General features: G+C 47.7%; 1 protein-coding gene across 1 annotated transcript in view; it reads right to left on the bottom strand.

Annotated features, from left to right (window-relative positions):
* LOC134453604 (zinc finger CCCH domain-containing protein 18-like) overlaps nt 1-12,500 on the bottom strand; it is a 42,239-nt gene that overhangs the window by 14,182 nt on the left and 15,557 nt on the right. Inside the window, exon 4 of the mRNA XM_063204389.1 lies at nt 1,132-1,407. Coding sequence (XP_063060459.1) covers nt 1,132-1,407 — 276 coding nt within the window. The remainder of the gene's footprint in view (nt 1-1,131; nt 1,408-12,500) is intronic.

Raw genomic sequence — 12,500 nt, 5'->3', positions numbered from 1 at the left:
GAACTTTTTTTGGATTTAACCAAATGCTGCTGTTTGGTTGTGACATACGGTATGCAATCTCTGAGCCACAAATACAGGCCGGGACAGGCAACATCATGGCTTCATCTGTGTTTGCTGATTGGTCAAATCGACAACCTGTACTCCCGGGGTTTTTGGAGCAGTTTGCTACAGCTCCGATTAATTAGTAACTATTAGATTAATTACATTTAAACGAATTAACTAATTAGAATAAGTTACTGAAGTAAAATGAAATTGAAAGTAGGGTCTAGGTGGCGACAGCCTGGTGAATCATCCTCTCGGGATGTGCCTTCAAGCCATACTCCACCAAATGAATCCTTGAGATTGATTTTAGCTCTATTACCATCACCGGTGATGACTAATGGCCATCTTCTGTTCGTCCAGCCCTGTAACCCCTTGGTGTACTTTACTTACGTATAACAGGGGACATGTCTTGGCACATTCATTCTAATTTCGGTAACACTTTACTTTTTGATACAATAATTGCTTTCACTTTGGTTATAAAGCGTCTGCCAAATGCAACAGTTTATCAGAGAAGTTACATGGCATTCATCTAACAGGTAAAAAGGGGTAATTGCAAAGTAAATACCATGCAATACACATATCTCAATGATTACTATGAAACTACCGCATATTTTTAAACTATATAATCATCTAACTTCTTTCAGTTACCCTCTTGTTACCCAAATAATGGTATTTACTTTGTAATTACCCCGCTTTCTGTCCCTTACCGTGGTGTTACCCACAAAGTTCACAGTAATTACGTATGGTAACTGTACCGTGAAGTAAAGCGTTACCCTCATGTCTGATTTCTCTCACCTATGGTGATCAATTTCTATTATTGTCCAGTCGCCTACTCCTCCCCAGTGTACTGTACTCACATATAACAGGGGACATGTCTTTAATCTATCACATTAATTCTATTTCTAATACTGTATCTAATTTCTATCACTAATGGTGAACTGTGTCCAGCCGCCTTGTGTTGCTTGGGGTAAATGTGCTTTGGGAATCTGACTGTATTGTGCTTGTTTTCATGTCTTACGCTCCTCTCACTGGAAGAACTTTCCCCCATGGGGGACAATAAAGCTACTACTACTACTACTACTACTGTACCAGGCTGTGCTGTGCTCAAGCGTCTGAACTCCTCCTCCAGGCTGGCCAGAGCCTGTCTGTCCTCCTGCTCCTCCTCCTCCTCCTCCTGGAGGTCGCCGCCTCCCAGCAGCACCTCCCGCTCCACGCTCTGCACCTCCTCGATCTCCTGAGCCGCGCGCGACATGGGACGGGATGCTGAGTGGGATGCGGGACGGGATGAGGAGTGGGACGTGGGACGGGAGACGGGGCAACTGGACACACTTGTAGGACCACGGGGCGAACGAGGAGTACACCTGCCTGAAGGAGGAGGAAAGAAAGAGCGAGAGAGAGCGAGAGGGAGAGAGAGAGAGAAAGAGAGAGAGAGAGAGAGAGAGAGAGAGAGAGAGAGAGAGAGAGAGAGAGAGAGAGAGAGAGAGAGAGAGAGATTACTGAAGATGAATAATGGCTAAACCAAAATAGGCAGGTAGAGAGAAACTGTGGATCAACAGATAGATAGATAGATAGATAGATAGATAGATAGATAGATAGATAGATAGATAGATAGATAGATAGATAGATAGATAGATAGAGGAAAAAAAAACGAGCGGATGGGAGAGACAGAGATAAATGAGTGAGTTGGTGAGAGAGGCACTCAGGGTAAGAGCAAATTGTCTGCCGCGGCCAGTGGACAGAAAGCGAGAGAAGGATAGAGGAGAGGATGGATGGCGGGATGGAGGTGGCAAGCACACGGGAAAGCAGGGACGGACGGAGTGAGAGATGCTGTCATCTGTCAGTTGAGTGAGAAGTGGGGCTGATGGAGAGACAGGCGGAGGTGATGAGGGTCTGCTGAAGAGTGAGAGGAGTGGGGGGAGAGGAGAGAGATGAGAGGAGAGGAGAGAGGAGAGGAGAGGAGAGGAGAAGAGAGGAGAGGAGAGGGGAGGAGAGGAGAGGAGAGGAGAGAAGAGAAGAGAGGAGAGGAGAGAGGAGGAGAGGGGAGGAGAGGAGAGGAGAGGAGAGGGGAAGGGATGATGAGGGTTTGCTGAAGAGTGAGAGGAAAGGGGAGAGGAGCGAGAGGAGAGGAGAGGAGAGGAGAGGAGAGGAGAGGAGAGGAGAGGAGAGGAGAGGAGAGGATAGGAGAGGAGAGGAGAGGGATGAGAGGAGAGGGGAGGAGAGGAGAGCAGGAGAGAAGATGAGAAGAGGAGAGGAGAGGAGAGGAGAGGAGAGGAGAGGAGAGGAGAGGAGAGAGATGAGATAGGGGAAGAGAACACATCAGGCCAAATGAGAGAAATTCACACATCACACATCACACACACCAGCACATACATTCACACACACCAACAAATCATCCTCTTGCAGTCAGAGGCCACAGACGGATGCCCTCATGTTCTGTGCTGCATACACAGCAGCAACATGCTTTATACTTATACAACATCAATTGCAGAGAGGGTAAGAAGGTAGAGAATTGGACGCAAAAGCTACTAAAGAGTTTTGGATATATTGGTATTCCTGGTAGTAAAGTAAAGTAGTAGTAAAAGGAGTTTTTCCTCACCCCTGATGCCACCAGGGGCCGCATCTGAGCGCCCAAGTTCAGTGTGACTATCTATGACTTATGCTGGACCCAGCCACTATGGACCTTACGCCTCTAAGAATCCTGGTCCTAACCTACGTTGACCTTATGACTCTACAATCTCTATCTATCTCTTCTTCCTCAGCCTTCCTGCTATTTCTGCCTCTTCTCTCTACCCCTCCTTTTAAATCCATCTCTAACAATTATGTTTTTTTCCCATTTGTTAAGCACTCTGAGTGCATGCCTTGTATGATACAGTGCTATACAAATACAATTATTATTATTATTATTATTATTATTATTATTATTATTATAGTATTCCATGCTGTTTGTGTAATTTGCAGAGCCAGAAGTAAGGTTTCAAACAACATCATAACCATCTACAGTATGTGTCACGTATGTTGTCATTATGTTGACATAATCAAGTGTTAAGGCAAGGCAAGTTTATTTATATAGCGCATTTCATACTCAGGTGCAACTCAATGTGCTTCACAAAAGTTAACAAATGTAAAATGAAAGGAAACAGGGAAGAAAGAAGGAAATAAATAAGAGTAAAAAAACATTTAAAACAATAAGATAAAACATAAGGTAAAATAAATAAAAAATAAATAAAATAAAAAAGAGTTTGTTAGTCTGTTTCTACCATCATATTAGTGCCAGATTCATGCAAATGCAGTTCTGGGTTGTGCCTTGTCACCTCACCAAGGCACAGTAAGATTCATTAACATTCATGTCGGTCAAGCCGCAAAGTGTCTGATTTCACGTGGAAAGACCCATTTGATTGTTGCTTAATGTAGTTAAAATGAGAAATGGAGAACCAATCATGTCTACAACGTAGCTGAGCAATATTGTTTCATGATTTGAAAAGGCAAGAGCCTCTTACGTACATATACAAGTAGACACACACCACACCAGTAGCCCAAAATACTAGAGAAGTTACAAAAAATATGTAGATTGGAAGAAATCAGAAATATATATTTCTTAAATCGAGAATTATGTTGTGAATTAGGAAATATAGGACACACTAGTGACAAGTGAGCAATCTGTGCGGTGTTACACTGAAATGAAAGGCGTAAACACATTCGCACCTTGACTGCCCGGTGAGAAAGGCAGACCTGAGCACATAGGCTGAGAGACGCAGCAAATGTATACTAATACCATTCCCTTTCCCATGCCGTGGCTGATGTACAGCACGTAGATCTGACCTAAGGCCATGCATAGTATAAAAAGTTAGGCAAACAACATTTTCTTCATGTTAAACCAATGTAAAAAAAAAAACATGTGCCACAGCGCCTTCGTTATTTTTGAAGTCAAGTCTAAGCAGCAACTTCTGTTGCTAGCGAATCTCCAAGCTGATTATTAATAGGTAGCTTCTCAAAGAAAGTTAAGTTCATCAAATGAGCCTAGGAAGTGTGAGAAGAGAGAGAGACAGAGAGAGAGAGAGAGAGAGAGAGAGAGAGAGAGAGAGAGAGAGAGAGAGAGAGAGAGAGAGAGAGAGAGAGAGAGAGAGAGAGAGAGAGAGACAGAGACAGAGACAGAGATAGAGAGAAAGAAACATAATGTGAGGCCCAAAAAAAGCTCTCTTCTCTTCTCACTTCTCTCCTCTCTTCGATCATCACAGACTCCTTTCTCCCTTTTTCCTGCCTGTGCCACCTGCAGGAGGAGCATCACTAGTTCCAAGTCCCAAATCACCACCTGTCAAGCGCTAGCAATCGCTCCTTCTCCGCTCTGTTCCTCATGTACACTTTGACATATTATTATCTCCCCCCCCCAATTTTGCCGAGAGCAACTGCTGCGGGCGCTTTCATAAGTTTCCATCTTCCTCTCTTCCGCCTTCTGGAACCTTCCGTCTTCTCTTCGCGCTCTCTCAAACAATCCCACTCCTACTCCTGCTATACACACACACACACACACACACACACACACACACACACACACACACACACACACACACACACACCACACACACACACACACACACACACACACACACACACACACACACACACACACACACACACACCTCCACACTCACATGCACTCCCATCTGCTGCCTGAACCACCCCCACCCCACACACACACACACCTCCACACTCATATTCACTCCATGTGCTGCCTGAACCCACACACACACACACACACACACACACACACACACACACACACACACACACACACACACACACACACACACACACACACACACACACACACACACACACACACACACAGGTACCCATAAATAACAGCACATGAGCACATGCAACTGCACAAACAGACGCACACCTGACTCAACATTAGACACAGCGCAACCAACTACACACAGCGACAGGCACACACAGACACAGCACATACAAACATGGCACTGATACACACACACACACACACACACACACACACACACACACACACACACACACACACACACACACACACACACACACACACACACACACACACACACACACACACAGGGCAATCCTACACACACACACCACAGTGCCCTCATAACAGGATGATATGTCAGTTCAAGTTTTTCATGAGCTCCCTTTCAGCACAGCTAGAAGTGTGGGGAAGGAAAAAAAACACACAGTGAAGAAAACAGTGGAAGGGAAGAGAAGAGAAGAGAAGAGAAGAGAAGAGAAGAGAAGAGAAGAGAAGAGAAGAGAAGAGAAGAGAAGAGAAGAGAAGAGAAGAGAAGAGAAGAGAAGAGAAGAGAAGAGAAGAGAAGAGAAGAGAAGGAGGCTGCCCTGCTCTCCATCCCCCATCCATCTATCTATCTCAGCTCCACTTAAACAGGTGGCAATTCACAGGCTTCCACACAGGGCAACCTCAAACGGATGAGGGACTCCGAGGGCACAATTTGCCACCTCTCTCTAGGCCGCCATTGACTTCTCCCCTCTACTCTCCTCCCACTCTTCTCTCACCACAACCCCACCCAACCCCACCCCTGCGCTGTGCCATATTTTCTTTTCTTTTCTTTTTTGTTGGCAGCATTCTTCCCTTTTCTCTTCACTTTTCCTTTCCCTCTCTCTATTCTGGTTCCTTTTTATTTTGGCTGGCCCCCACCGAGGGGGGTAACAAGACAGAGAAGGATGGTGCAGACACTCGGAGGGACAGAGGGGAGATGACAGAGGACAGGAGAGGAGAAGAGAGGAGAGGAGAAAGGAGAGGAGAGGAGAGGAGAGGAGAGGAGAGGAGAGGAGAGGAGAGGAGAGGAGAGGAGAGGAGAGGAGAGGAGAGGAGAGGAGAAGAGGAAAGAGACTAGACTAAGGGCTTTTATCTGAGGAGTTAATCTCCTCCCAAACTGGCCCTTGTGCGTGCCGTGCACACATACATTCATTCACATGCACACACAGAGGTACACACGCACGCACACGCACACGCACATGCGCACACACACACACACACACACACACACACACACACACACACACACACACACACACACACACACACACACACACACACACACACACACACACACACACACACACTCCATCAGTGAGCCTCTCTGGCCTTGGGCTCAGGTCCACGCTTCAGTGTGTCAGTGTGTGCTATTTTGGCCAGAGGGTGTTTATGTGCGTGTGTATCTTTTTGGGTGTGCGAGAGCAAATGAGAGGGAGGGGGCAGAGAGAGAGAGAGAGAGAGAGAGATACCACACGGTCAGTATCTCAGTGGCTCTGTGTGTTTGTGTGTTTGTGTGTGTGTGTGTGTGTGTGTGTGTGTGTGTGTGTGTGTGTGTGTGTGTGTGTGTGTGTGTGTGTGTGTGTGTGTGTGTGTGTGTGTGTGTGTGTGTGTCTGTTTGTATCCGCTGTCTGTGATGAAGATAAGTTGCTGGGCAGCTGCTGCAGGCGGTGGCTCTGATTAAGGAGGCGACACAGAGGAGCCTGACTCATCCTACTCTTCTCCTCTCTCTCTCTCTCATCCTACTCTTCTCCTCTCTCTCTCATCGTACTCTTCTCCTCCTCTCTCTCTCTCATCGTACTCTTCTCCTCTCTCTCTCATCCTACTCTTCTCCTCCTCTCTCTCTCTCTCATCCTACTCTTCTCCTCCTCTCTCTCTCTCTCATCCCACTCTTCTCCTCCTCTCTCTATCTCTCTCTCATCCTCCTCTCTCTCTCATCCTACTCTTCTCCTCCTCTCTCTCTCTCATCCTACTCTTCTCCTCCTCTCTCTCTCTCTCTCTCTCATCCTACTCTTCTCCTCCTCTCTCTCTCTCTCTCATCCTACTCTTCTCCTCCTCTCTCTCTCATCGTACTCTTCTCCTCCTCTCTCTCATCCCAATCTTCTCCTCCTCTCTCTCATCGTACTCTTCTCCTCCTCTCTCTATCTCTCACCCTACTCTTCTCCTCCTCCTCTCTCTCTCTCATCCCACTCTTCTTCTCCTCTCTCTGTGTGTGGGTGCGTGAGTGTGTGTGAGTGTCACGGAGGGATTTTCAAACTTTTTCCTATCTCTACCTTTTTTTTCATGCTTTTTTGGTAGCTGTTTCAGTTGACCGATGTAAACGATATAAAAGTTTGGTTTGGTGAGTTTACTGCGCGGCGGGAGCTCTGAGCTTCCGACAGCGTGGAGATGGCGTTTAACACGTCAACTCTCTCGCTGAGGAATGGAGTCAGGTGCGTTCCTGCGAATGGCGTTTCGGTGGAGAAAGTTTTGTTGGAGATGGGCAAGGACGTCGGCGGAGAAAACATTGTTTCGGCATCCAGAATGAACAAAGCAGTCGTTGTGTTTTTGTCGAAGGAGAGCCTAGCAAACAGTCTGGTTGAGCACGGCATTACGGTAAGTGGACTTTGGGTTAAAATTACGCCTCTGCATTCACCTACAACCAGAGTGGTAATTTCTAACGTTCCACCTTTTATCCCGAATGGATTAATTGAGAGGGAGCTCTCTAGATTCGGGAAAATGGCCAGTCCAGTGAAAATGATATCCCTTGGCTGTAAAGACGCGTCACTAGGTCATGTAATGTCATTTCGAAGGCAAGTGCACATGCTCTTAAACGCTCCAGCGTTAAATGTCTCATTTCGCTGTATGTTTGAAGGCAGATCGTACATGTTGTATGCGAGCACAGGGGAAATGAGGTGTTTTGAATGTGGGCTGCAGGGCCATATTAAGTCTGTGTGTCCCTCTAGAGCTGGTCAGGCTGGGGAAGTGGGGCAGCAAGGGCCGGTGGAAAGCGAGGGGGTGGGGGTAAGTGGTGAGGAAGCGCAGGCTGGTGGCGAAAGCTCACGGGAGCCTGCTCAGGGGGGCGAGCAGTCGGAGTCTGAGACTCAGGCGACCAATGAGAACCCTGTGGCTGAGCGTGGTGCTGAGTCGAGCAGGGGGGCTACTGATACTGAGACTGAAAGTGTGATTGAGCAGGCTGGTTCTGATGCGCAATCTGCCGGTGGTTCCGAGGAGGCGGTAGGCGCGGCTAGCAGTGCAAGTGGTGTAAACGATCACGAGAGTACGGTAGTGCCAAATGACTCTGAAGAGTTGCTATCAGAGGAGGATATTGAGGATGATGACGCCGGCTCGGAATATTCGGATATGTCCGAGGTGGCGGGCGCACAAGTAACCGCAGATGATGTTTACCCCCTAGAAAGCATTGTGAAATTTCTGGACGATACATTTGGCCAAGCTGTTGATGTAAGAGAGTTTTTCCCCGATTTACGAAAATTTGAGCTTTCTGTGGTGCATTGGAAGAAGAAGGCAGGGAACAGCTGTGTAAAAAAAAAGAAGTACCGGTTGAAAAACCATTTAACGAAAATCCGAAAAATACGAAAGCTTCCTGCTTTGGCAAAGTGATTTCACTGTTTTCTGTGTAGCTCTCTATGTTTTCCCTCTTCATGGCTGTCCCTGGTAGGGGTCTGGTGTTTTCACTACTGTTTGGGTTTCTTTTCCCCCTTTTCTTTCTCTCAATGGAAAGTTTAACAGTAGCATCCCTTAACATTAATGGTGGGAGGGATAGGGGTAAAAGGGCTTTGGTGTCAGAATATATTAAGTTAAAAGGAATTGATGTGGCGTTTTTACAAGAAACACACACAGATGACTACAATGAGGTTGATTGGAGAAGATGGTGGGAAGGGGAGTGTGTTTTAAGCCATGGAACAAATTTGAGTGCTGGTGTAGCAGTGCTCTTTGGGAAACATTTGGATGTTACTATAGAATCCACCATTGAGGTGGTGGGGGGGAGGATTGTGGCTGTAAGGGTGGGCATCAGGGGGCATTATTTTCTTTTTGTGAATGTGTATGCTTTCAACAATGGGGCTGAGCTTGTGGCTTTGTTTAGGCAGCTGGGGGATTTTTTAAAACAACAGGGCCTTGACACCTGTGTGGTTCTTGGGGGGGACTGGAACTGCACAGTTGAAAATTCACTTGATCGACTTGGGGAGGAGACTCACCTCTTGTCGGGGAGGGTTTTGGGGACTATGATTAAGCAGTCAGATTTAATTGATGTATGGAGGAGTAGGAATCCTCATACTAAAAGTTTTACATGGGTTAAAGTGTTGGATTCAAGGGTTACGGGGGCCAGACTAGACAGACTCTATGTGAGTGCCTCCTTTAATAATAAAATTGTCACATCATCCATCACACCATGTGGGTTTTCTGATCATCACTTAATAACTGTTGTTTTTTGTTTGTCAACAACGCCTAAGCCAAGATATTACTGGCATTTCAATAATAGGCTACTGCAAGATAAAACCTTCTGTGAAAACTTTGTCATGTTTTGGGGGTCGTGGAGGGCTCAAAAGTGTAACTTTGTGAATGTGGGTCAATGGTGGGAGCTGGGGAAGACTCATATAAGGTCATTTTGTCAGAGTTACACCTATAACGCCACTGCCACATTGGCGGGGAATATAAAGAGGTTAGAAGAGGAGATTAGCAAGATAGAGGTGGGGGGAGAAAATGAACTTGGGGACATTGATCAAAAAAAGAGACAATTGAGTGCCTTTTTACATGAACGTGCCAAGGGGGCCCTGGTCAGAGCCAGGTTCTCTTCAATAAGAGACATGGATGCTCCGACATCATACTTTTTTAATCTCGAGAAAAAGACTGCGCAACAGAAGCACATGCTCTTTTTAAAGAGGCCAGATGGGACTGTAACAACCAACCCTTACGAGATGAGAGACATGGCAATGGATTTCTATGGACACTTGTATCATCAAACGGACTGTGACCCACAGAGTGCGGAGCAGCTGTTCCGGGGCCTTCCAGTGCTTAGCCCAGAGGACAGGGCGGCCCTGGACCAGCCCATAACTATGCAGGAGCTGACGGGTGCCGTTCAGCAAATGGCGCGGGGGCGGGCGCCAGGAATCGATGGCCTCTCAGCAGACTTCTATCAGGCGTTCTGGGACATTATTGGCCAGGACTACTTTGAGGTCCTGGAGGAGTGTTTCCGAGAGGGGCGGCTACCAACAAGCTCTCGCCGTGCAGTGCTGTCCCTCATACCCAAAAAGGGGGACTTGGGGTCTCTGGAAAACTGGAGGCCAGTGTCCTTATTGTGTGTGGACTACAAAATTTTCTCCAAGTGCTTGGCTAACAGGATTAAGCGATACTTGGCAGTGCTGGTACACAAGGATCAGACATATTGTGTGCCGGGACGCACAATAATGGACAATTTATTTTTGGTTAGAGACGTTATTGACTCTGCACAGCAAAACAAGGCTGATGTGGGAATACTGTCTATAGATCAACGCAAAGCGTTCGACCTTTTGGACCATGATTACCTTTTAAATGTGTTAAAAGTGTTTGGTTTTGGGGAAAGAGCCTTATCATGGATTAAACTTTTGTACAGGGAGGCGTCAATCATGCTAAAAGTGGGTGGGGGTCTAAGCCAGCCCATAGATGTAACGCGGGGTATACGGCAGGGGTGCCCTCTCTCTGGCCAGCTGTATAGCCTAGCTATTGAGCCCTTATTAAATACACTCAGGCAGGGGTTAAGGGGCTTTGCAGTCCCTGGGGGAGTGGGGGGAGCAAGTTACACCGTGTCGGCCTATGCCGATGATCTAACTGTTTTTATTTCGCACCAGAGTGATATTAATTTCATTTGTGGGGCCTTGGGAACTTTTGGGAAGGCATCATCAGCCAAGGTTAATTGGAGTAAAAGTGAAGGGTTCTTATTGGGTGACTGGGGCAATGGGGGGCCCTCCCTCTCTTCCGGGGGGCCTGAGTTGGGGGAGAGAGGGTTTAAAGTTGTTGGGGGTGTTTCTGGGGCTTCCTGCGTTTCAGCTGAAAAATTGGGAGGGAATGCTGGAGAAGGTGTCTGCCAAGTTGTCTAAATGGCATTGGCTATTACCCCAACTGTCCTACAGGGGGAGGGTACTGGTTACAAATAACCTGGCTGCCTCCATGCTTTGGCATAGGTTCAGTGTCCTGGAGCCACCGGAGCCGCTGGTGGTGGAACTCCAGCGTAAGCTGAACAACTTTTTCTGGTCGGGTCAGCATTGGATCCCGGCGCCCGTCCTATACCTACCAGTGTGTGAAGGTGGTCAGGGCCTGGTGGACCTGCGAAGCCGCCTGTCTGCCTTCAGGCTACATGCTGCACAAAGGCTCCTCTACGACAGCGAGGTAGTGTGGGGACCTGTAGCATGCTCTCTTTTGAGACAGTCGTCACCCTTGAACTATGAGAAGCAGCTGTTTTTAATGAGGGAACACGAACAACACTGGGGCACGCTCCCTGCGGTGTACCACTCCATGCTGAAAGCGTGGGTTTTGACTTTCAAAGTGCGGAGGACGGACAGCTCTTTGACGGAATGGCTTCTGGGGGAGCCATTGTTTTTCAACCCCTGCCTGAGGAGCAGATTCTTTTCGTCAGCAAGTGTCCGGAACAGACTGTCTTCCATGGGATGTACAGTTTTGGCGCACCTGAGGGATGGAACTGAATGGATGACGGCAAGCCAGCTGCAGCGCGTCACCGGGATGTGCTCCTTGAGAGTCCTGGAGGGGATTCTTGAGGAGGTCCGGTGCGCACTTCCTGGGGCTTGGAGGGAGGCTCTCCCGTCGTGCGTCGCTAGTTCGCAGTGGAAGGAGACATACAGGTTTCCTAAGGTTGAGGTTTCTGCCGCTTTGGAGGAGACCTCACATGAAGAGACACTTGGTTGCCTGGACTCCCAAGGGAGAAGGGAATTCATCGAGTTCAGTAAAAAGGCACTGTATGCGGTGTCAGTTAAAGTGAGACACCAGAGGGTGCTGGGCCGAGCTGGGGCAGGGAGGTGGTCAGAAGTGTTTGGGCTGGGCTTTCCACCTAGAGGTTGTTGGCGGGCCCTGTACAAGCCTCCCATTGAGAAGCGTACAGCTGATCTACAGTGGAGACTTGCTCATGGGGCCATAGCAACAAACAGACACGTGGCACACCTTAATCCAGCAACAGGGAGGGGTTGTCTATTCTGCGGGGAGGAGGAGACTATAACCCATTTGTTTTTAAGTTGTGAGAGGCTAGGAGGTCTTTTTCAGTGGCTCAGGGGAGTGTTGGGAGGGTTTGGGGAGGGCTTCTCAGAGTCTCTGTTCATTAGTGGGCCTAAATACAATGCGAATGTCAAGAAGGAGGTCTGTCTGGTAAATTTTCTATTAGGTATGGCAAACTTGGCCATTTGGCTGACCCGCAAGCAGAAAATGCTGAACCTGGTGTATGTAGACCCCTTAGAGGGTTTCTTGGGAATGGTGAAAAGTCGCATCAAGGTGGAATACATGTATTATCACTTGGTCAATGATTTGGAGAAATTTTCAAACGTTTGGTGTGTGGGGCGGGTGTTGTGTGAGGTTGGGGGGGACGGGGAGCTGATTGTGAACATATAGGGGGGGTGTTGGTCTGCTTTTGAGCAGTGGCTGTACTGTGCCAATGATGGCTGAATGGTGTTAATAA

This window comes from Engraulis encrasicolus, chromosome 8 (genome assembly GCF_034702125.1).
Source record: "Engraulis encrasicolus isolate BLACKSEA-1 chromosome 8, IST_EnEncr_1.0, whole genome shotgun sequence".
Classification (NCBI taxonomy): domain Eukaryota; kingdom Metazoa; phylum Chordata; class Actinopteri; order Clupeiformes; family Engraulidae; genus Engraulis; species Engraulis encrasicolus.
This window is presented reverse-complemented; position numbering and strand designations above follow the sequence as displayed.